Source organism: Aspergillus vadensis (assembly GCF_003184925.1).
Source record: "Aspergillus vadensis CBS 113365 unplaced genomic scaffold BO88scaffold_13, whole genome shotgun sequence".
In the NCBI taxonomy this organism is placed as follows: Eukaryota; Fungi; Ascomycota; class Eurotiomycetes; order Eurotiales; family Aspergillaceae; genus Aspergillus; species Aspergillus vadensis.
The window spans coordinates 292,160-315,847 of NW_020292051.1; the positions used below are offsets into that span (position 1 = coordinate 292,160).

Sequence of the window (23,688 nt, forward strand, 5' to 3'; positions counted from 1 at the left end):
GAGGCCACTGTGCCACTGCTGTGGAAGGTGTTGCGAGACTAACAACGAGGTGAACCGGTCACACTGACAGGGACCCACATTCCTCACCATGATGCAGCAAACCTTGTATAGACTTCATTGTACCAGGGTCAGTTGCACTGTTCCAGCCAGGTGGTCGATTACCACATCGGGAAAGACACATGTCATACCGCATTCCTACACGTGGAACATGCCGTGCCTCAATGGTAAGCTACACGACTTTGTTGGATTGAGTTTTGCGAAGCATGCTTGTACCTCGGACGTGGCGATAAAATGTATCTTCGGGTACTTTATATTTCCAGTATCGCCGCAATGCTTACCTGACTGTCTCTTTACCCCACCTACTATTTGTTCTGTGAATAATTATCACCATGTCGCCAGAAATACCTTGCATTGTCTTTGTGAGGTCCTTTTTGCATAGACCCGATAATGTTGATCATACAGAGCACCATGTTAGACAAGAGACACCCAAGCAGATCGACGAACATAACCATCGGCGAAAATACTCAGCCGACTCAGAAAAGACACTTACAGTCGAGGACTGGGAAACAAGTCGCGAGAATCCACATAATTGGCCTCTCGCAAAGAGAGTCATCACATCCCTCGTAGTATACATCTACACGTAAGTCCACCCAATCACACCTCGAACAAAAGTACCTATCTAAAAGTACAGTTTCGTGGTGTATTCCGGGTCATCCATGTTAATTACCGCCGTCCCATTGGTAATGCAGGAGCTGCACCTCTCCGAGCAACGCGCCATGTTAGGGCTGTCCATCTACGTGCTCGGGTGTACGACTCACCCCATGCAATGCTACCCCATAAACCTATACTCACTTCAACAGACGGTGTCGGACCCCTCCTCTGGGGCCCGCTCAGCGAAATCCCCCGAATCGGACGCTCAGTCGTCTACTTCGGCACATTCGTAGCATTCATCCTCGTCACGATCGGAGCCGCCGAAGTATCCGACTACAGCGCATTCGTCTTCCTTCGCTTCATGCAGGGTCTCTTCGGCAGCCCGTGCCTTGCCAACGGCGGCGCCTCCATGCACGACCTCTACCCCGAATCCCAGTTCCCCTACGCCCTCGCTCTATGGGTAGCTGCAGCGTACTGCGGCCCGGCTCTCGGACCCCTGCTCACCAACAGCCTGGTCAACAACATTTCCTGGAAATGGACCATGTGGCTCCTCGCCTGTATGTCCGGCCCGGTATGCATCCTGCTGTTCCTCCTGCCTGAAACTTACGCCCCGACCATACGATACCGCAGCAGTGCGTTCAATACCAGCAGCAACCAGAACAACAACAATACTAGTAGTCAAAGTGACAACCCCCTGGCCAAACTGAAATTCTACCTCGTCAAACCCGTCCAAATCACCCTCCAAGACCCTGCCATCCTCTTCGCCAACATCTACACCTCCTTCATCTACGGCACGTATTATACCTTCTTCGACGCCTTCCCCATCGGTTACCCGCCCGTCTATAATGTATCCACTACAACCCTCAGCTTATTCTACCTCTCCGTCCTAGTAGGCTGCCTCCTCGCTGTAGCAGCCTACTTCACATACCTCTCCCTCCCAAACTACCTCCGAAAACACCATCACCACACTTCTCCCAAATCCACCCTAACCCACACACCCCCTACAAAACACGAACGACACCTCATCCCCGCTATCCCAGCCACCTTCCTCGTCCCCGTCTCCCTCTTCCTCTACGGCTGGACCCTCCGCCCCTCTATCCACTGGATCGTCAGCATCATCGGCGTGACAATGTACGCCGGCGCAGTGTTCATCATCCTGCAGTGTCTGTCCATGTATATACCCAGTATATATCCCGAGTACGCGGCGAGTCTGTTTGCGGCCAATGACTTCTGTCGGAGTACGTTGGCTGCTGGGGCCGTGCATTTCGGTATTCCTTTGTATAAGAATCTGGGCATGGCGAGGGGGTCGAGTGTGCTGGGGGGTGTGAGTGTGCTGGGGGTTTTGGGACTCTTAGGAATTTATTACTTTGGGGAGAGGTTGAGAGCGAAGTCGAGGTTTGTGGAGAGGTTGGTGGAGTAGATATGTTGGTGATGGGATGAGGGATTGAGGTAATGATGGTAAAGATGTTGTATTGTATGAATTGTATCATATACTCTGGCTGGTTGGATGGGTGCTTAGATCGGTTATGACTTAGATGAAGTTGAATTGAAATGTCAATCTGTCTTATTGATTAGAACGCCGAGCTCCAGTTATTTGGCTATATTTATGAAATGTAAATTGATTGTTTCGATCAAGGAGATTGTATAAAACGAGGATTAGGACAGGCCAATCCTACTAGTTGTGTTTGCCTCACATTGAACCCTTTCATAGATCATTCATAAATAAAGAGCAGGAATATTCATATTTAAACAACATAACACCACCACGTCTACCCACAATCTAATCTAGCAGCGCATCCAATCCATCTCTATCACTCACAACGCCAATCCACCCAACAACAACCCACCCAGAACCAACACAACCACCACGCACTGACGATAGAATCCGACCGGCGCTTCCCCACGCACCAAAGCAGCTTTCTGGACCTCCGCACTCGGAAGCACAACGCCTGTCTCCGACAGAGCCAGACCAGCCTTCCGCTCCGGATACCGCGGCGGGTTCAGCAAATAGGAGACGGGCGCCCAGTAACTGGCGATGGAGAGGTAGCAGATGTGAAGCATCGGGGGCCAGGCAATTGTAGTGAGCAAGCGGGATAGCAAACTATCGTCGGTGCTTGTGATGGCAGAGTAAATCGAGTAGACGATGGATGCAATAGTGGCAAGCAGAATCACAACGCTGTATGCGATCCCGTTGTGCCACAGATTGTGGTAGAGCTTTTGGAGGGATGTCGGGGTCGCGCTGCGATTCCATGAGTTGGCGCTGCTGCCAGTCACGAAGGAGCCCTTTGGTCGGCTGGCTAGAAGGTGGAATCGAGCGACAGCGTGGATGTGTGCTGTTGCTGTTAGTTATGTCTTGAATCATAGTCGAAGGCAAGAGAGAGCTTCCATCTTCATGGAGGGATGCAAATGTGAGGGTAATGATAAAAAAAGTAGTGGGATTGAAGTCCAGACCCCCGTCATGACCATAAAATGGGCAATGACGATACGCGGGTGTAAAGCAGAAAAACAAAAACAAACGATGTGTATCTTACCTCCAGCCAGCCAGATATTTTCAAAACGAGAGAACGGAAAGCTTTCGAATCCCGTATGCGCACTCTGCAAAAGTCCATACGCCCAGGTCAAGGCAATATGGAGGACAGCCAAGAAAAACTGTGCTTTGGCCAGCAGTGGCGAAACGTCTGGGACCAGCTGACCCGACACCAGAAGCAATGGAACCATTGCAAACGTGATTAAACAACCAACTGCCCCAGCCATGATGAAGACGCCATTCCATGCAATACTCCACTGCAGTGAGCGGGGAAGCGTCTTGTTTGTGGGCGGCATCAACACCCGAAGCTGTTGGGAGTGGCCAATGTGCCACCGGTTGCGCTGTGCAATGTGTCCATCCAAGGATGTCGGAACCAATCCATACTGTAGTGGCTCCTGGACTTGAATGGTGCGGTGGCCTAGACCCTTCAGAACAAGCGAGAGCTGCCAATCCTCGGAAAAGGAGTACGTTGGATATCCGCCGGCATCGATGATGGCTTGTCGCCGGAAAAGGGCCCCAGAGCCTGCATCCTGAGCAAGGCCCCGACGATCGAGCTCTGCATTTTCACATGTGTAGAAATGGAGGCGTGATTGAGACAGAGGGTCACCTGATGGGAGGTTGTAAAAGTACTGCCGGGTGGTGAGGAGCACTGCTTCCGGGGTCTGGAGGAGATGGGGCAACGTCGCCCTCAGAAAGTGAGGCATGGGGATGGAGTCTGCGTCAAAGATGGCACAGAACTCAGGTGGCGCCTTCGCTTGCAGGGTGAAGAGGGCGTAATTCATGTTACCAGCCTTGGCGAAGACTTTACCGGATTGCCTTCCCCGGGTGTGGTAGAAGAGGTGAGGCCATTCGGTGCGCAGTGATGCAATGGCAGACTCGAGCTCTGTGGAAGCACCGTCGTCCAGTACGCGGACCCGAAAGCTGGAATTTGGGTAGTCCATCGTACAGGCAGCGCGCACGGTGTCTAGGATGACGTCGACTGGCTCTCCACAGCAGGGCACCAGAATGTCCACCTGCGGTAGATCGTCGGTGCCGTGTAATCGCAGTCTTTGGCGTGGTTGGCCATCTGATGCCGAGCCACCCAATAAGGTAAGAAGCTGATCATGGCGCCAAATGTCTGACAACATATTAGCTTGTGCGTCCTCGTTCGCTCAGGAAGGGAGCCGGGATGCCGAAATACGGCAGTTCACGGTGGTATAGACATACTGGCGAGGACGATCTCGACCAACAGAGTTAGCCATACTCGCCAATCTTGTTCCACGGCAGAGAAACACAGAGCTAGTCGAAGGACGAGATAAAAGTTGAAGGTCCATGATGCCAGATGGGCTACGTAACAGAGCAAGCGCCGGTGCCGCTGTCCCGCGATAACGCGATGGTCAGGCGGGAGCTCCTGAATGTTGTAGAGCAGTTTAGACAGCATTTGTCGGAGCGGCGTGACGAAGGCCACGGTCAGCTGCAGACCCTGAAAACCAAAGCAGCTTACGATGCGCGGTCAGCTAGAGTGTTCCACCGAGTCTGACACTCTGTTGCTCGTGAAACTGGCCAGGGTGCTTAGTAGCAGAGCATGGATCACCACACCACTGCAATGGCCGGTACTATGCACACAATACCCGTGAAATACAAACACACTCACAGCGCATGGTCGACGAGAAAAATGAGAGAAAGGAGAAAAGTCTCCAAGGGCATCACAGGCCGGGCTTTTTGTGCGGCCGCCCCCTTTTGCCTTGGGGTTCTAGAATTTACCACACGTGCTCCACTAATTCCCTAGTCGGGATGTCTGGTGATCTTGGACGGCGGAGTAGGAGATTCATCTTGTACACTTAGATTTGTTACTGGAGGCTTGAATAGTATTCTTAATTGACGACTTTCACATGATGCGCTTTCCATTCTCCTTTCATCTATCCCCTTGATCTTCTTACTTGCACGGAAAAAACAGGGCTGCATTAAGCGATAAGTGAGAGGATAAAAGTGCAGCCAGCATCTGGAGAGGAGGACCGTGCCCATCCAGGTCAGCCCGGTGCAGTCAAGTGCGTTGTGAATGAAAAGAGGTGGTGGTGGTGGTGGTTGTGAAAGGTTGAAGCAGCAGGTATCCGTGAATTTTAGGCGGCAATCCGCTGTGAAGGCCAGTGATTGGGGCGCACAGTTCATTCGGCAGGGAGGGGGAGATGCATTGGCCAGACCGCCTCTTTGCAACCAATTGCCTGGCATCCTGTCATCTTCCGGGCCGACCCTGGAGAGCTCACTATCCAGAGTTGAAGGAGGCTTCGCCCTCAATTAGTCTAGACTGCGACTGGTAGGGTCTTTTCGCCGCCACTCTCCCCATCATCGGCACCCCGCAGGCTGCAGGGTGGACCGGGAGGGAAAAACCTGATCAGTAACTCGATCCCATCACCAGACAACAGGAACGAGAAAAGATTGCCATGGAGCGGATGTGCTGGATGATCGATCTCCTGTCAATTGCTTGTCAGATCAAGTCCCCGCTTAATTGGAACGGCTGGGGGAAATCGTTGCAGGGGTTCGTTCACCTCAGGGCTGCTGCTTCAGTTTTGAGGTTCCGGGGACATCCGGCAGCACGCCAGCCAATAGAAGGAAGGATCGGGATGTGGACAATCTGGGATGTCGTCCAATCACGTGATTTACATGTCTGGGGTCTCGAGTCCTTTTTCTACTCGTCGAGGGCCTCAAAGATGGCTCCATCGGGGACACTATATGGCGTGGTCATAACATAAGACTGGTGCTGTTAACTGAACGCCCTGTGTAGTATGTTGCTATGGTGGAGGAAGTAAATTACACTGCCACCCCATGGGATGGCCCCAACACAGGGATAGCTATGTCTCATTACAGAACACTCAACGACTATCGTAAACACGGAGGAGATAAAGCAGTGCGCATTTACTCAGTAGCCGCAAGCCCAAGCCACAGGTAGATGAGCTACGTTCGGATCCTGAATAAGCCTACAGTAAGCTGTCCTTCCGTCGGTGATAAAAATAGTTTTAAGGTTGACTATATACTCCGGCACGGGGTGGGAAAAGACAAGAACAGAACACGACCAAGTAGATAAATAAAACAGAAAAATGAGATCAGATAAAGTCAAAATTCACAGTAAAGAAAAAATGAATAAAAAAAAAATAAAAATAAAATAAAATAAAATAAAAAAAAGAAAGAAAGAAACAAAGAAGAAAATGACAGCTAGGCAGAGGCTATCAGGTGTTGCTCGTATATTATCAATAAATTCATGCTGGTGTCAAGTCAGATCATCGCGTGGTTGTGATTGTCCACGTACCAAGAAAATTTACACTGAATATAGAAGAAAGTATTCACAGGCCTGTTCCCAAGTGCAGTATTGGGTTCCTCACATACAGTGCATTGCTCAAACGATGCACGGACGCGGTAAAGACATCTGCTTCAGCAACTATCCGCAATAACCCCGACCGACATGTCCAGCCTGCGAGTTGACACAGTCCATCCTGTCATCGGCCGAGATTTGATCAATCAATATTGTAGGTTACAGAAACGAGGTGTGAGACATCACGAGGTCTCTCAAAACGCTATTGAACGTCTGTGTACCCTCCGCTTATTCGCCGCAGAGTTCCGCTTCCCCGGTGTTGCACAACATTTCGTAATGGTCTACATAGCTCCCGATCTAGCTGGATGGAGGCGGATAGTAACTACTCTTGGGGAGCATGCCTCCTACCACCTACGTTCAGAGTAGCTGGAAAATGCTGATACTATCGCTCATACTTGGTAAATCAAAACAGGCAGGAGGAAGAGAAAGAGATAGTGCCTAAATCAGAAGGAGAAAAATGATGAAGTTGGTAAGAAAAGGTGCAATTTTGTTAGGAGATAAGATAAGGCATAGTAAAATGGGGTAAAAATGAGCGAAGGCGACGATGATGGCAGTTAATAAAGCTTTTACTGCAGAGAAATCCTCCAAGTAAGGCAGTTCAGTGAAAGGGCATGCTGATCTCCTGACGTCCAATGACTTGATTGCATACCTTTGCCACAAATTCAATCTTGTTGTCGACAGGGAAAAACGTCGTGGAAATATCGTAACGAATTCGTACCTGCCTCCGACCACCAACTACCCTGACTTCAGTTTTCCCTGCAGGGACTTGTCTAAACCGAATCTCGATGGCAGTAAGAGGTTCCAAATCTCAAAGAAAATTGTTAACAGAACAATGCCGCGAATGCCAAAAAAAAAAGAGAAAAAAAATGAATAAATAAATTAAAGAAAGAAAAAGAACTGAAAGGAAAAAAGGGGAGAAAAGGAGACTTACCTGTCACAAAAGCCGGTGGCCGTGGATCCCTTGACACAAATATGTTCTTATGGCGGTCTCCAAATTCGCTGTCAAGAAAGTATTCCGTAACATTTTCTGTTTCCACTGCACCGTCATGATATGTCCTCCCCTTTATTCATCACATCATTAGCAGACACGCACCAAAGTCGGAACGCGAGGAATTGTAGTTACCATATCGAACACCCAGATCGCCGCCCCGGTAACCATGTTTCTACCGTCCACAGGGTCTCGTGTAAGGACCTCCGGTCGTGGCTGACCATGTCTGTCTGCGTCATACTGCTGGGCACATTCAAACCCGATATGCTGGGGACATTTGTGGATAGATAGCACGTCATCGAGGCCGTAAACTCCGGCTCCATTGACGACGGCTAGTTGCCTAACAAACATTAGTTACAATCTCCACCAACGTCGTCAAATAATTGATCAACGTACGGCTTGTCAGGAGTGTAGACATCTAGCGCATGTTTATCCTTTATCCTCCGCTTGACTGACCGTAAGATGTAGGCATTTTCTGCCCCACCTCCGCCCAAGTAAACATGCTACGTCCATTGTCAATTACGATTGTCTCCATTGTGTTTTCTGCCTAGGCTCCAGAAAATACTTGCCTGCTTTTTACCACCAAAGCCGGCTGTGGCTACAGCATGGTGCTGTTCGCTGATCAGACTTACCGCCATATCAATGACAGGGTCGAGAAACGCTTGTATGTCTCGAGCGGACAGGAATATTTCCTTCCGGCGACGGTCGTAAAAGTCCGGGTTATTAGACGATAGTAGTGACCAGAACGGCAAACGGCATTCCCAGCCGTGCTCCTCTAGGTTTTCGGGGGCGAATCTCTCAAAGCAATCCCGGAACTCGCGAATCAAGGCACTACTTGGACCTATGGACTCCGTGTTCTGATTTTTGAATGTGTCCTTAAACCTCTCATACATTGTTCTGTAGAAAGCCGCCTCCACTGATAACATGCCAAGGTCCCCTGGTATGATGGATTAGCTTCGTTGGTAATGAGTTATGCAAAATGTGAATACCTCGGGTTGGCTCGAGCTGCCGAATATAGCGGCCAAACTCAGTTTGACGGATGAAGACCGATCCTACATCCTATGTATGCCAGGATTTCAGGCGTGATTTATAATCATAGGGGCACCAAACATAGTAAACAATGATAAAGAACGACATGACGAAATTAAGGGTAAAGCTCACGATAGTTCCTCCGCCAATATCACATACGAGCATGACGACGTCACCCTAATTTATTAGCTAATTGTCAACTATCATTACCGACATCGTAGCAGTGGGATCTACCATAGCGTACCTGGAATGTATCCGCCTTTTTCCTAAAGATATCCACTGCTGCCGCTATGGGCTCCGGAATCATAGTCAGTATGTCATTTGTTTTCGTTGCTAGCCCGGCATCCTTGACGATCCGTTCCAGCGCCTTGCGGGTTTCCCTTGCCCAGATTCCCGGTACAGTGATAGTGTAGTGTACCGGGTGATAGGAAGGCCCTTGGCGGGTATTTTTGAAAATAGTTTTGCTTGAATACTTCCAGACACAATCCAGGTAGTCTTTTATAACATCGGAGGGCTCCTTGGCTTCCGGTAAGAAAAAACCCCCGTGACCGACTGTGGAATTCCAAAACGCATAAGGATCATGATCTCGATCAAAGTTAGGTTCAAGCAACGGTTTGAAAAGAGATGAACAGTTTTCCTTGCTCGCCAGTACCTGGGCCCCCCACCGGGTCGCCTCTAGTGTCTTGATACCTCTCACGGTTTTATGCTCGTACTGGACGATCGTGGGGACTTTACTTGCAGTTATTTCCCTGGAATTGGCAGCGGGCCACTCATCAATGAGGTGATCATTATCTTCCCCTCCTCGCACTTCAAGGCTCCTCAAGGAGTAGGATACCCCTGTGAGTATTGCGTGTCAGCAACGTGTTATATTTCAGAAGAGAATGGCATTTTTGGAAAGGATAACGTGCCAGTGTAGGTCGTGCCGAAGTCGACACCGACCATGATTTTTCCATCTTCCGCTACTCTCAGTGGCATTTTGAGAATGTAAAAGTACGTCCGAATAAAAGACTGTCGCAGTGAAGCGTACTAGTTAACCGAATTATCCTTTTGCTGTTCTCGATTCCCAGTGTTAGGATGTCAGAGGCAGACATATCCCGAAGACCTCCCTATATAGTGGCTCGCGGTTTCACAGTTAGTTCCTATTCAGAGTGCAGGATCATATGATGATGCACTGGCAGCTACTCATCTAGACAAGGTGGTGCAATCACCCTAGACACTTCCACATGATGGTCACGCCAAACGAAAATCTTGTCGGTGGTTATACTGCAAGCAATCCTAGTCACTTATTCGATGGCAGCACAACAGTTATTTCTGTAATCCATAATCTTCGCTGGCATTTCTTCGTTTCATGCGTCTTCGTTGCACGAATTAAGTTTGCTGAATACAATACACGCATAAGTATTTGTAGTATTTGCTTGTCCCGTTCCGATGGGTTACAGAGTGCGTGTGTGCTTGATCCAGGGCAGTGGCAATATGACCTCAACGTTCCCATATCGTTATCCATCGCAAACATAAGCAATGAGGAAGGCCATCCTTTCTTGCACTCAATCTATAGGAGCTTGTATTGATGCCGCGATGAAGTCCGTGGCGTCCAAACCGTCTTGGCTGCCCCTACTTCTTTTCTTCAGACTATCGTCTCGTTCCGCCCCAACCTGACAAAGAACACGGCCCCAGCCTGCTGAAAGAAAGGCGCCCGGAACTGACGAATTTTGTACCACATAGACAAAAGATCAACAATGAGACGCCATGTCAGACTGTGCCATCGAGCCAAACGCTGTGGGACGAATTACAGTCTGTGCATCGATGCAGTCAAATTCTGGTCTAGCCTCTCTTTTGTCTTACATTTGTGCACCACTGTGCGCTCTTCCACCTTCCCCTCATTTCCCAACCCTTCCGCGTTCCCCGGGTAGTACAGTTCTACACACCTTCATTCATCCTCAAGTTATCTCTACCATCACCCAAGGCCGCCGCCTTATCCAATGCTCAGTTAGAGAGGTGGTCATATCACCTTCTATCTACAATGGCAGCCAAGATGGCAAGGAATAAGGCAAAACACAACGCAAAGGCTAATGCAAAAGTACGTACACTGAGCACGTGACTCTATCTGTCTATCTCGTCCTCCCTCCAATGGCCCCCGAGATCTAACATCCAGGAGTCCTCTGCCCCTGCTCCATCAGCATCTTCATCCTACAAGCCGTCCTCGGGTGGGACACAGGATGGAAACGGCGAGGGACATCTAGACACCGTCGAATTTCGGAGATCGAAGCGTATTCGAGCCATGAACGATTCGAAAACAGAAGTCCGTCATGGTACCAAATCTAAAGCCTTGCCAATGTTAGATAATGTCAAGTCTGTGAAGGAACCGCCACCGGACGATACGCAGTGTCCTATCGAAGGGCCACCGACTGATATCGCCAGTCCTAAGGAACAGCACGCGGACAATAACGAGTCTGCCGAGGGACCGATACCAGACGACGTCCAGTCTCCTGGGGAACAGCCAACGAACAATGAAGAGACCGTGGAGGAACAGCGATCAAATTTTGTTCCCTCTGTTGAGGAATTGCCACCAGATGATGTCGGTTCTTCGAGGGAACCAGACCAAAACCTCAAGCAAAAAGTGTATCGAAGATCAAAGAAACAAGGTCGGAAGTTGAACAGACGTTATCGAGACATAAACAGACAACAGCAAAAGATGAGCAAACAGCATCTGAAGACGTATAAACAATTATCGAGGGAGAAAAGAAAACATCAAAAGCTCAAAACGAAGCACCAATTACTGCAAGATGAACACCATCGCAGTACAGAGCAATCCGCTAGGCTGAACGAGCAATGCCAGGATATGAAAGCACAATACGAAAGAATGAAAGAACGGGTAGACTGTCTGGAGGATTGGACAGCTGAGGCACTACACAAATACCAGTATTTGGCCGCTGACCCTAGCGGCTGGGAATGCAGATCGCATGACTACTATGAGAAAGAGTTCTTCGGTCTTTGGGCCCTCCTAAGAAATTGGGCAAGACTCCACGCTCATGAGGAAACGGCCGTCTTGGACGGTCTTCCCGCGAACTATAAGAAAGATCTCGTCAAGAGTTTGGATGGCTACTGTGCCCAACTTGACTTGAATGAAATCCTTGGTGCTCTTGAACTAGGTGATATATTTGGAACGGAGATCGTGACCATGTTTCTTGTCAAGGACTGTCTTGAACGCTTCTTTCTGAACCCCTTTTGGTACATTGTGCCTCATCCAGGAGAAGGGACCGAGTTTGACGAGGAAGTTCTGCCACGAGCTACTCGCTTCGGTACCGGACTTCATGAGCTACTTAAAAAGTTCGACACTGGTAAGTAACCCTTCTCTCCGTTAGGCTGCGATTCCGTAATATCTTACTGTTATTTTCAGATGGCAAGGAAGGGTTTCTAGCTCAATCATGGCGCCTATGGACAGCCCGTCTTTGCAGCACCAACGTCCGTGCTGATCAAAGCAACTTCGCCAAGAGCATGATCGCCCGCCGAAACCTCATGATCAACACTATGGTCAAGCAAGTGATGTCTCACGAACTACTGGAGCCCCTTTTAAAAACTTCACCGGACGAGAAATCAGTCGCGCTTACAGAGCGGAGTCTGACAGTAGCATATCAGCGTGCCGCAGAACTCTCTGTGAGACTATCAAAGGACGACCATCATGTAGCATTTTGCAACTTGCATGAGCTCGGAGGAGTTTTCGATGTGTCGAACCCAGATATGGATGCAGATTCTTCCCAAGCTTTTGACAGTGTCCACCTCAATGGCCACCGGATTATGAGCATGAGGTATCCAGCAGTATACTTCTGTGGGGGTTTTATCTCTCCTGACTATCGCCAGCTTATCGTTAAAGCGAATGTCTTTGTGGAGGATAAGACAACAGTCGAGATGACTGAACCTAACCCAGAATGATAGCAACTGTTTTCATTGCGAATATCTTCACGCATGTTCCCATGTTTTATTGGTGTTTAATTCATTCATCTTCCTTCTTATACGAGAAGTAACAAATCCACAAAGATAGAGGTACTACAAGGGCCCTAACAAGCGTAGATATCCATTCTCATGGCGAGTCTGAGCACTCAAACCATCCTTGGCAAAGCCCGTCCCACAACCTTCCAACAGAGCTATAATTCTTACCTACACACCTATCAAGCAGTGTATTACACCGTGAACAGACACTAAAGAGTAAAAGTGTTTGTTCTTGTGGCTTGCATCATCTACCTGTGTCTCTGAATCGAAGCATTAACATTTGTTTTACATGTGGCTTGGCGTTATCTGATGTACGGAAAGTCCAGACTTTCAGGAAGTGATTCCCAGAGGCGGCGTCTGGCTTCCCTTGATGTAAGCTCAGTATACTGGCTTATTTTACGAATATACAAGAGAGCCTGGCTATATGTCGATGTGACCTGATCATGGCCTAGCGAGCTGTTGATTGAAGTGCAATGGGTGGAGTCCTGTTCGTATCATTATATTGATGAGGAAGGAAATTCATGATGGAGCCATACAAGATGCCGACCACAGATCTAGCAGTGACTGTATTTGAAAGATGCGATAGTTAATGGGTTGATGTACATGACATGTTGAGGCAACTTACTCCGTAGTGTAGGCGTAGTCACGTGCCTGGCGCTCAGACCGCCCACACAAAGGACCTCTTCGCTTTGTTTTGCTAGAAGCACCTAGATAGCTAGTTCAACACACTCTTATACTGCATTCGCGTTCGTTCGCTCGCTTGCTTTTTCGTTGGTTCGTTACTCTATACGTAATTTCGCGCCTCAGCATGACATACTAGTATCCGTCACCCAACCCGTTGACACGTTTCCGGAGATTCAGAATTAAGCATCGCCCCTCTCCAAAGATCGTCTATTCCTTGATGTATCCTCTCATGTTATGTAAAAAATGACAACAAAGAAAGGCAGTTCTTTGATTTATCTGTTACGCTACTCTTAATCTCCCCTTCCCCATTTATATCTCCTTTTGGAGAGCGACTTTACACCAGCCAATAATATACCTCAATTCATCCAGATCCTCCTCATAAATTACTGTATAGGGTTGTCAAGGTACAAACTACGACTACGAAGACCCATATTGCCCAGCAAGGACGGCAAACAGGCTGCCTGGAAAAGCCTCGCTTTCAAGGTAGTCCTCTCGCGAAAGAGAAGTTCGATACATCTTTGAATCGTTGAAGTAGCTTCTGGAGAATCAGGTTCATTTCTAGTTGCCATGACATCCATAACATCGAGACATTCGGCAGGCAACAGAAAGGAGTCCTCCTACGCAAGTTCGAATGAGCCGAACTCGAACTCGGTCTTGCTACCATAGTGGAGTATATATGTGGGAGAGGCCAAGCTATATAACCCTATAGACAGGTTCAACAATAGGTATAAGGCATACCATTCTTCCGCACACTGACCATTCAAAACACGTTGCGGACCAGGAAGCAGGCACGAATCCGTATAACAGGCTCTTCCCTGTCACACTAACGTGAAGCTGGTCAGGTGCATGGGTAAACATCGCCTCCAGGAGCGCAGGGGTTCCTACAGAAGCAGCAATATATAGTAGTCTTGAGTCAGTATAATCTGTGCACAATAGCTTTCCCGGGTAAGTGCAGTGAACGTCCAGACTTTCGTTCATTACAAGCTCAGTTAACGCGCTCGAGTACCCGCCCATGTCGCATAACCGGGTAACGAGTTAGACAGAGGAGGTTGTGGCACGTGCACCCAGAAGAGCGTCTACCGTTAGTGGACACAATTCCCATTTACAGCCCAGAAGGCTTTCCAGGGTACCTGGTGGGCTGTCTCTGGTGCAAGGTAGTCTGGGGGCAGCACCTTTTTGCACATTACACCCTCTTCTAGGGCATGAGGATATCTCCATTGTACAGTGTAAAAAGAGTATTATTGTAGGATATGATGCTCTTTCATCACTTTTTCTCCCGGGCGCAAAAGCGACTCAGATGGATTGATCATGTGGTCGCTGTTCTCTTAGTCCGAAACCTTTCTAGCTCACTTCTCTTTGTTGCTCATGGCTGATCCCATTACTTCCTGTGAGTCATATGGCACAAAAGTCCATGTGTACGCTACTTTCCACATTCTGGCAAATGGGTTATCTACAAAGGAGATGTTGGTTGGCAAGACACCGAACCTTTGCCCTACTCAGTGCTCATATCTTACAATCCAACAAATGGATATACCAAGCGGCGGAGACACCCGCGAAAGCGTTATAAGTGATACGGCCCCTGATGCTGCCGCCATCAACAACTACCTATCACAATTTCTTGTATTACAAGATGGATACATAAATTATGGTAAATGATGATCTGTGAGCAGGATTACATAGGTAGAAAACATGTATTTCTAGCCGATAATACGTTCTCAAAGTACCATCCATTGTTTCTGGGCCTCTGACATTCATAAGTCTTCTTTATCAGGGTACACATTATTGCAAAGCCCGCTTATGTGGCCATGAGGCTTACAGCTGGGGGTCCGTATATTACATTCAACATAAAATAGTAGACATTATACATTGTCATTCGACATCATCATGTAGTTTGCTTTGATGGAGGCTACTTGCATATTAATTAACTCTATATAGAAGGTTCTATATAATATTGAAAACGATGAATAAAGACAACTAATATACGTGACAATCGTAAAATGGATCGAAGAAAAAAAAAAACATTTATACCCTGTCTATATTAATTTCGTCCAAAGACACTCGGTACACTACAAGCGCAAGTGGAACTTCATCGGATTTTAACTGCATGATCAACCGCAGACATCGGCAAGTCTCTATGGCAAACCCAAGGTAGACTCACGCCTTAATTCCAGGATCTCTTCGAGCCCTTTCACTTGCCTTGCAATATACTGGAGTTTTTTCTCAGCAAACTCTAGTTCTTCCACATGGTCCTCAACGTCCTCGAGCATTTCATAATACCTCTTGAGCACTCCATCGTTGATAGACCCATATCTCGATACCTTATTCCTCCAAGCTTGCCAACACTCGGAGTTCGATTGATCAATTTCTCCCGCTAGCTCTTCGAGTTTCTTTCTCGCTTCAGTCAAGCTATTTTCATAATCATCAAACGCAAGTCGGTCTGCATAGAGTAACTGGGTACGGGGGCTCAGCTTCTTTAATAGACCAGACAGATATAATCTTCCATCATCTTCACCACCGGGTCGAGCTGCCCAAGAGGCATAATCTAAGATTCGCTCAAAGAGCGAAGTAGCCTCTGCGCCGTCAATGTCGAGCTTACTTGCAATTATCTGCACCAAATCAACCCATTGGAGCTTCCATTCTAACCATTCCATAGGGTCAAGTCGACAATTCCAGTAGAACTTGTCTTGTTTCCTATTGGCCAGCTGAATTGCACCTTCCAGGGTTTCGAAAGTAGGTTTAATTCCCAGATCTAGTAAATACCCAACAATCTTGTCCTTGCCCCTTTCAACTGCTAGATCTAGGGGCGATCGGTTTCGATGAGTGTCAAATCGATATAGCATATGGTTGCCTGTTGGATGCCAGAGCATATACCAAGGTATCTTGGTTGTGTGAACAATCTCAAGAGCAGTCAATTGTTCTGGCGCTCGGTCAAGTATGTGCTTTATCATCTCGGGAGTGCCTTTAGGAACAGCAGCGTGCAACCAAGATATATTTTCGCGCTCTACAGTTATGCCATCGTGATTTGTATCCACTTCCGTAAATGTGTGGTGGATACTCAGGCCCTGTCCAAGCGCAACCTCAAGGACATGTGGCGCATCTTGCATGCCACATAGCTGTTCGGCCATTTTCAGGCTTGAGAAGATGACACCACGCCCAAGGAAGAGTAGAGTTGTTTCTTTCCAATGCGTCGAGTATAAGTTGTACTGATGCCAGTTCGCCAGCTCGTCCAGTATAGACCATTCCGATGGCGATGACCAAAGTGTCCGCCGGGGTTTGGCCCCCTTTCCGAGTAGCATTTGGATAATATCAATCCTAGTACATCGGCCAGCTCGTAGCAATAGTGATCCCGATCCGTGTCCCCATATTTCCATATTGGGATCGATGCCTGCGTCGATATACTTCTCGACAAGGTTCCGGTCATTATTTGTGATAAGGGCGTCTAGTCGAGGTAACCTTGCCATGTTGTCTCTGTCGGTATCCTCGGATGTAGCACGTCTGAAAATGTTTTCATCCAAACCCCTATAAACATATACATATTTGCATACAGTAGTTGCATGGTTCAGGGCTGCCAAGGTATACTTTTCTCGTAGGACCGCCTTGAAATCCTTGCAAGTGCTTGATAAATAGACGACGGATATAGGGTCCAGCCATTGAGTAAGACGCAACAATATCTTGCGGGGAAGCATTCTCAGATGGCAGCTGGCTTCATGCATGGTAAAGGTAGACTTGGTTGATGCGAAGAAGTAGGTTAAATCCTTGTGATGATGCGTCTGGGTAAGAAGAACACAAGTAAAACAGCTAACGAGAACGTAAGAAGAAGAGTATAAGAGCGCATTATATGTACATTGGCCTGCTCCTGACTATTTGCTTGAGCAGATGTTGTATGGAGGAAATTACCTATGATGAATAGTGAAATAAAGAGATCTTGAAGCCTGCTTTAAAATATAGGACAGCATGCAGCCGCAGACAACAGAGTGCTCTTAGCAGCCATGTAATGAAGAAGCCTCGTCTCATTCACACTTTTGTGGAAAAAGCAGTGTAATCTTGGCAACAGAGGCATTATTCTACTTCTTTGTTCACCAAATGGCGTGTTGTTGACGGCGTTGTCCGGGAAAAAACCTATTTATTCTTGCACTGGCGCTTAGAAGAGTAGCATGGATCATCCATTACGCCCCGTCTTTCCCATGTCCATAATTTCTGTGTGTTCACTTCATCGACCGACTCAGCCACGCCTTACATCAAAGGAAAATGGTTCTCTCCGTACCAGACTACTCTCATCTCTCACTCTCATTACTATAGTTCAATGGTCAGTTTGAACAAAGAGATTAACAGGCTGAAGCAGCGCCCCGGAGACATCAACCTGAACTCACGTGAAATAGAGACATGCTCCGCGGGCAATGGACCATCCCGAGGCGTAATTGACGCCACATTAGGCCGGAATTCATGACGGAGAGATCACCCGCAACAGCATCTATGGGGAAGAGCCGCAACAATTGCAAACCTGGATGTGGTGAGTAGTTTTCACTGCTCATTCACTGCTCAACTAAATATGAATTGGTAAACTTTCATGAGGCCTGCTCCCATCGCAGGTAATCAAGATCACAAGGGAACAACCGGTCACTGCACTGATCTTCTTGAGGAACACAGCAGAAGACAGTCTTCCAACCCAACGTTAAATTTGCGAATTTGCGATGCAGCTTCCCAAAGTGGTTGCTACGTGACAGGTTCTTTCCCGGAAGAGAAACTCAATCCTTGCTGTTTCATGATTTTCTGCAACACAACCATGGATCCGTACAAAGCCACAAAGGGGAATATGTCACCGGAATTAACGACCAAGTAAAGTTCAGCCACATCATTCTTCTTTTTTATGCATACCTTCCTCGTGGGGTATTGTTCTCGCCTATCAGTCCGACAACTGGCGGTTATAGGGATAGCTGCCTTGGAGAAATCACGATCTGTGCGCACCGATATTGTTTTGAGAGGCTGGAACTAATTCCAGTCAACTTTGAAATATGGCGGGCGTTCGGAAATCGTCACGATGCGCGCATGGCAAAACATCATGGTGATTTCATTTGATTGTACCTATCAATCAAGTGATGATAGGTTTTAAATATGGCAGGACTGCATGAAAGAAATAGATGTTTCACTAAAGCTATCCAACAGGCACATTCAAGATCTTCTGACTTCCCCCTCAAGTCCAAAAGGGCTTTTGTGAGGCCGACATACCGGGCAAAGTCATGGACTCTCTTTTCTCTCATAACGTCGCTATCGATCCGGGAGCTCTGGCAATAGATGATGGATTACATCAATGGTCGTATTCAGACCTCGACCGTGAAGTCCAGCGTATCGCATCCCTTCTGAAGACCCTGGACCTACCTCCAGAGGAGCCCATTTGTATCTTGCAAGGTGCGGGCAGTGAAACCATCATTGCCCAGCTCGCCGTCATTCGGGCGGGCTTGACATGTGTACCCCTCGAGCCTTCGATTCCAACTAGTCGCTTGATGAACCTCCTGAGAGATGTCGGAACACAGTACATTCTATCTAACCATACTTTGGACATTGACAATGATAAGGTCATTATCCCCATCAGTGGCGAATACCACCCACTTACGAAGGCAGTCCGACCGGAGACAGCCAGTGTTAAGCGGGTGCAACTGAAAGGTCTGCCCAACTATGATTATCGAAGTCATATCCTCTATACATCAGGGTCCAGTGGAAAGCCAAAAGCTGTTCAGATTCCAGAGAGTGGCATCCTCCACCTTATGTTTAAAAGTCCTGCCACGCCGCTTCTGCCATCGGACCGTGTGAGCGTATTTAACAATCCGGGCTTTGATATGTCAGTTTTTGAAATATTCGTCGCTCTAATGTCAGGCTCCACGCTGGTCACAGTGCCCCGGCCGGTGATCACGGATCCGTTGGAAGCTAAGAGTTTCATCACGCAGAAAAATATCTCTGTATCTTTCCTAACTACTTCACTCTTCTCAATAATTGCACAAGCATGTCCCAGTGCGTTTACTGGTTTGAGACATGTCCTCATTGCTGGTGAAGTAGCCAATATGGCCAGCATGAAAGCTGTCCTTGAATCGCCTAATCCACCTCAACATCTGTGGAACGCATATGGCCCCACTGAAACGACGATCGTGTCAACAATGCATTCAGTTACGGCAGATGATTTGCGCTACGACAGTATCAGCATCGGTACGCCATTCGGCAATACAAGGCTTTTCCTTGCTGATAAAAACCTCAATATCATAACCGAGCCCGGAAGCATCGGCGAGATACTCCTAGGCGGACCTGGACTGACAGCAGGATATATCGGACGCCCTAAAGAAAATGAGGAGCGATTTTTCGTCGATAAAGCAGGGTACCGACTTTACCGAACTGGTGACTTTGCCAAGTGGCGTCCCGACGATCCAACTTTGCTCGAGTTTATCGGTCGTGTAGACCTGCAGGTTAAGCAGTGCGGTTTTCGCGTCGAACTTGGCGAGATCGAGCAGTCATTCCTCAGTAGTAACCGGCTACTAGCCGCGACGGTGTGTCAAATTCATCCAGAAACTGCCGAAGACGAACCCTTCCTCGTTGCATTTCTCATTCCGGCTGTTGCTAGTACTATTCAAGCTACAGACATGCTCGAGTTCATCAAGCAAAAGGCACCAGTTTACGCTGTGCCGCGGGATATTGTCTTCTGTCCGCACTACCCCCTAACAGACCATGGCAAGGTTGATCGCAAGGCATTAGCGAGGCAGTATGCCAGTCACTGTACCAAGATTCAGGAAATTCTACCAACGAATGAAGACCCAACTACCACAGCCAACATCCTCCGAAAGATCTGGACCTCCGTTCTCGGCCAACAGCAAATCAACGACGAAGACAATTTCTTCTCCACTCTTCGAGGATCGTCCCTTCAAGCGGCTGCTATGATCTCCAGAACCAGGAGGCAATTCGGAAACACCGTCTCCATGCGCACATTGTACGAAAACCCTCGACTAACGGACCTAGCCAACCGCATCGACAACTCCATTCAGGACAATAACCCCAACGACCTCGACCGCTGGATGACAGACGCCCACACAGCCGATGATCTCCACACCGTCCCCAATTGGCAAGCCGCCGAAGAAGGCCGCATCTTTCTCACAGGCGCGACAGGGTTCGTAGGCGCCCACTTCCTCAGCCGCTGTCTCGCAATGCCCACCGTCAAGGAAGTCGTCTGTCTAGTGCGAGGAAAATTCGGCATCTCAGCCAGCGAAAGGGTCCAATCAGTCCTGGAACGCTACAACCTCTGGGACAAGACCTCACACTGCATCCACAAACTCACCGTCCTTAACGGCGACATCACCATGAGACATCTCGGTCTAACCGAGGACATGTTCACCTGGCTGACCAACTGGGCCAGCGTGGTCTTCCACCTCGCGGCGAAAGTCAACTATCTGGAACCATATGCCGCGCACTACGATGCTAATGTCCTTGGAACCCGTCACGTCATGGAAGTGGCTACCTCCGGTCGCCGCAAGGCGTTCATGTACATGTCTAGTATTGACGTCTTCGGGCCAACAGGCCACGTCCTCGGCACAGAGAAGGTCTTCGAGGACGGTCCGCTGGAGCCGCATCTCCACGCACTGAAATATGAGCTCGGCTATGCGGCTACGAAATGGGTCTCGGAGATGATGGTGCGTCGGGCGCGCGAGCACGGTCTGGCAGCTATGATTTTCCGCCCGGGGTTAATTCTAGGCGATGTCGAGCAGGGATGTGGGAATCCGGATGATTTCTTCGCTCGTTTCGTCATGGGATGTATTCAAGTTGGTGCGTTTCCGCATCTACTAAATCAGCGCATGGAGTATGTGTCGGCGGATTATGTGTGTGATGCGGTGCTGCATATCGCTGCTAATAATGGAAATCTCGGAAAGACGTACAACCTCGTTGCTCCTGATGAGGCGGACTCGGTCGATCTTGAAGAGACGTGGCGGATTATGAACCAGGCGGGGTACCCGGTTGAACATGTGGAATACTGGGATTGGGTGCGTTTGCTGCAGGAAAGGGGTGATCCGGATAATCCGTTGATGCCGTTGATGTCGCTGATGCAGGAGACGTTGCAGGATGGATTGTCGTGGTTGGAGATGCATAAGAATACGACGCGTTATGATTGTTCCAATACGGTTGCGGCGTTGAGGGATGCGCCGGGGATTAAGTATGTGCCGTTTGATGTGGGTATGTTGACCAAATTGCTGGGCTTTTGGAGTCAAAAGGGGTTTTACCAGATGTGAATATGCTTTTTCGTTGTAGATGCATTATTTACATTTCTAGATTTATAGAGTAGAGCATGGTTCATGTGCATAAAGACTGATTCAGCACGAGATGAAATCATAAAAGCAGGGACTAAAGAGCAATGCAAAAAGCTAACAAATCACCAATATCCATCGATACAATCTTCCAAACCCCTAAAACAAAACCATATTTTAGCCACTCATAAGTACTTACAACCGACTCGGAACGAAGTACGGGATGTTCTTCGACTCGTACAGATCCTTGTGGTCGGCCTTGATGATATCCGCTCCCTAGATACTCGTTAGTCCTCAAATCACTAAATAATTATTTCATGAGAGAAAATATTACTAACCTTTTCGCCAATCATGTACACCGAGTTCTGGATCCGACAGTCCGGAATCACAGGGATGATGGAGGCATCTGCAATGCGGAGATTGCGCACTCCGTGCACGCGGAGCTTCGAGTCGACTACACCCTGGTGGATGCTCTTGGAGAGACGGGCAGTGCCGCATGGGTCTATCATACCATTATTAGTATCCATTCGTAATGAAAAGAGAGTTCTGTGGAGACTTACGGAATCCAGTCTGGCTGCGATCCAAAACAGCGCGCTTCATCTCGTCATCCGACTGAAGAGGCATCTTCCATGGGTACTCCGACAGGACAATATCCTTGAAGCCGGCACCGCTGGTCAGGAGATCATAAGTCCATCTGACGCCCTCGCGCATAGCCAGGATATCGAGGTCATTGCCGAAGAAGTTGAGGTTGATGTTAGGTTGCACCAATGGGTTCGAGTTGTTGAGCGTCACCTCACCCTCTGACAAGGGGCGCAGCAAATCGACAATCACAGTCATGTGGTTGCCCTCTTCCGGGACGGGGTAGTGCCATTGGAAGGCGGTGCTGAACATGCCGACGAAGTCGAGCTCGAAGTGAGGTTGTCCTGCGGGTCCGAAGGGGTCCAGTCCGCCGTTGGCCGCCTTGGCTTCGCGGTAGGCGGGGTATTTCTCGAGGCGTTGGTCAATGCGAGGGAAGCCGACGAGTTCCAAGAGTCCGGAGCTGATGGGACCGGTCTTGTCTTTCTTGTACTGGGCGATGGCTGCGTTGTTGGTGGGGCCGGGGCGGAGAATGTGGTCTTCCAGACCGTAGCCGTCCTTGAGGCGGAGGACGAAGGGTACGATGGGGTGGTCGAGAAGATGCTGGCCGACGTGGGGAGATTCGACGATGGGAGTGATGTTGTGTTTGGCTAGCTCTGCGGCGGGACCGATACCACTCAGCATCAGGAGCTTGGGGGTCTCGAATACACCCTGGGAGAGGATCACTTCGCGACTGGCGTAGACGCTGATCTCGGTGTTGTAGGCTTCACTGACGACGGTCACTCCGGAGCAGACACGAGTGACGGGGTCGATGATCAGCTGCTTCGAGTGGGCTCCGTATAGGATGGTCACGTTAGGCTTGTCCTTCAGGTAGAGGAAGCTGCCTTGGCGCTGGCCATTATAGATGGTGTCCACGCAGTGAGTAAGACCGCGCATCTCACCGGAGTAGATATCCTCGGTCAGCTTCTCGCCCTTGGAGACCCACGCTTGGGTCAGTGCGTCACGGAAGGGTTGCATTTCGGGGACCAAGTCGGCATGGGCGATCTGGACGGGGCCTCCGGTGCCGATCTTGCTTAGCTCGGCCGGGTAGAGCTTCTCATCATCATGATAGGTTGCGCACTTGCGGAGATACTCGACGCAGTTGTCCCAAGTCCAGTCGTGGCCGCCAAAGGCTTCCCAGTCATCGAAGGTGGGCTTGGAGCCGGGAATCCAGGTGAAGTAATTGGCACAGGAACTTCCACCGAGAGCCTTGCCACGGGTGTTGGGCTTTTCGACACGCTCGTAGTCGTCGCGCTTGATCATGGTGGTCTTATAGGCCCAATCATACTTACTTCCTCGGAGGTTGAAGGCCTTGGAGGGAGTGGTGATCTCGTCAACCTGGTCAGGGTTGGGAATACCGGCTTCAACGACCAAGACGCGGACGTTGGGGTTTTCCGCCAGGCGACCTGCTACTGCATTGCCTGCCGTGCCACCACCGACGACGATGAAGTCGTATTCGTTGCCGTTAGATACCATTGCCATGATGATGGATTGGAATCTAAAAGATGAGATAGATGATGTTTAGATGAGAGATTGTAGGAAAGAGTAGTAGAGATGCGATGAGATGAACTGTGATGATGATGAC

The 23,688-nt window shown here is 48.9% G+C and overlaps 7 protein-coding genes across 7 annotated transcripts; 3 read left to right on the forward strand and 4 right to left on the reverse strand.

Annotated features, from left to right (window-relative positions):
* Positions 1-743: 743 nt before the first annotated feature.
* Positions 744-2,071, forward strand: BO88DRAFT_341727 (multidrug transporter; the record flags this gene model as incomplete). Its single annotated transcript, XM_025703110.1, has 2 exons — positions 744-807; positions 861-2,071. The coding sequence occupies 2 exons, from the start codon at positions 744-746 to the stop codon at positions 2,069-2,071; spliced, it is 1,275 nt and encodes a 424-aa protein (XP_025562297.1).
* Positions 2,072-2,338: 267 nt separating this feature from the next.
* Positions 2,339-4,817, reverse strand: BO88DRAFT_389620 (glycosyltransferase family 2 protein). Its single transcript, XM_025704924.1, has 3 exons — positions 4,385-4,817; positions 3,183-4,295; positions 2,339-2,984 (listed from the first exon to the last, which is right to left on the reverse strand). The coding sequence occupies exons 1-3, from the start codon at positions 4,596-4,598 to the stop codon at positions 2,467-2,469; spliced, it is 1,845 nt and encodes a 614-aa protein (XP_025562298.1). The 5' UTR covers positions 4,599-4,817; the 3' UTR covers positions 2,339-2,466.
* A 2,305-nt stretch (positions 4,818-7,122) lies between these two features.
* BO88DRAFT_463618 (Hsp70 family protein) lies at positions 7,123-9,548 on the reverse strand (the record flags this gene model as incomplete). The annotated part of the gene is made up of 9 exons (XM_025711270.1): positions 9,450-9,548; positions 8,786-9,378; positions 8,674-8,718; positions 8,502-8,571; positions 8,082-8,449; positions 7,909-8,015; positions 7,648-7,852; positions 7,456-7,585; positions 7,123-7,331 (listed from the first exon to the last, which is right to left on the reverse strand). The coding sequence occupies exons 1-9, from the start codon at positions 9,514-9,516 to the stop codon at positions 7,123-7,125; spliced, it is 1,794 nt and encodes a 597-aa protein (XP_025562299.1). The 5' UTR covers positions 9,517-9,548.
* A 1,013-nt stretch (positions 9,549-10,561) lies between these two features.
* Positions 10,562-12,511, forward strand: BO88DRAFT_463627 (uncharacterized protein; the record flags this gene model as incomplete). The annotated part of the gene is made up of 3 exons (XM_025711271.1): positions 10,562-10,618; positions 10,694-11,879; positions 11,939-12,511. The coding sequence occupies 3 exons, from the start codon at positions 10,562-10,564 to the stop codon at positions 12,469-12,471; spliced, it is 1,776 nt and encodes a 591-aa protein (XP_025562300.1). The 3' UTR covers positions 12,472-12,511.
* A 2,833-nt stretch (positions 12,512-15,344) lies between these two features.
* BO88DRAFT_415676 (uncharacterized protein) lies at positions 15,345-16,925 on the reverse strand (the record flags this gene model as incomplete). Its single annotated transcript, XM_025708220.1, has 1 exon — positions 15,345-16,925. The coding sequence occupies one exon, from the start codon at positions 16,923-16,925 to the stop codon at positions 15,345-15,347; it is 1,581 nt and encodes a 526-aa protein (XP_025562301.1).
* Positions 16,926-18,449: 1,524 nt separating this feature from the next.
* BO88DRAFT_463632 (NRPS-like enzyme) lies at positions 18,450-21,473 on the forward strand (the record flags this gene model as incomplete). The annotated part of the gene is made up of 1 exon (XM_025711272.1): positions 18,450-21,473. The coding sequence occupies one exon, from the start codon at positions 18,450-18,452 to the stop codon at positions 21,471-21,473; it is 3,024 nt and encodes a 1,007-aa protein (XP_025562302.1).
* Positions 21,474-21,558: 85 nt separating this feature from the next.
* BO88DRAFT_366716 (GMC family oxidoreductase) lies at positions 21,559-23,667 on the reverse strand. The gene is made up of 3 exons (XM_025704051.1): positions 22,049-23,667; positions 21,827-21,990; positions 21,559-21,764 (listed from the first exon to the last, which is right to left on the reverse strand). Exons 1-3 carry the CDS (start codon positions 23,583-23,585, stop codon positions 21,684-21,686), a joined length of 1,782 nt encoding a protein of 593 aa, XP_025562303.1. The 5' UTR covers positions 23,586-23,667; the 3' UTR covers positions 21,559-21,683.
* Between the last annotated feature and the right edge of the window lie 21 nt (positions 23,668-23,688).

Bases quoted from the DNA above. Each gene is read 5' to 3' on its own strand.
- BO88DRAFT_366716 (XM_025704051.1), bottom strand. From the start codon at position 23,585: ATGGCAATGGTATCTAACGGCAACGAATACGACTTCATCGTCGTCGGT. The intron at 21,991-22,048 runs GTAAGTCTCCAC...ATGGTATGATAG, and splicing joins TCGCAGCCAGACTGGATTCC to ACCCATGCGGCACTGCCCGT. The intron at 21,765-21,826 runs GTTAGTAATATT...ACGAGTATCTAG, and splicing joins TGTACATGATTGGCGAAAAG to GGAGCGGATATCATCAAGGC.
- BO88DRAFT_389620 (XM_025704924.1), bottom strand. From the start codon at position 4,598: ATGCTGTCTAAACTGCTCTACAACATTCAGGAGCTCCCGCCTGACCAT. The intron at 4,296-4,384 runs GTATGTCTATAC...ATATGTTGTCAG, and splicing joins GGTCGAGATCGTCCTCGCCA to ACATTTGGCGCCATGATCAG. The intron at 2,985-3,182 runs GTAAGATACACA...TAACAGCAACAG, and splicing joins AAATATCTGGCTGGCTGGAG to CACACATCCACGCTGTCGCT.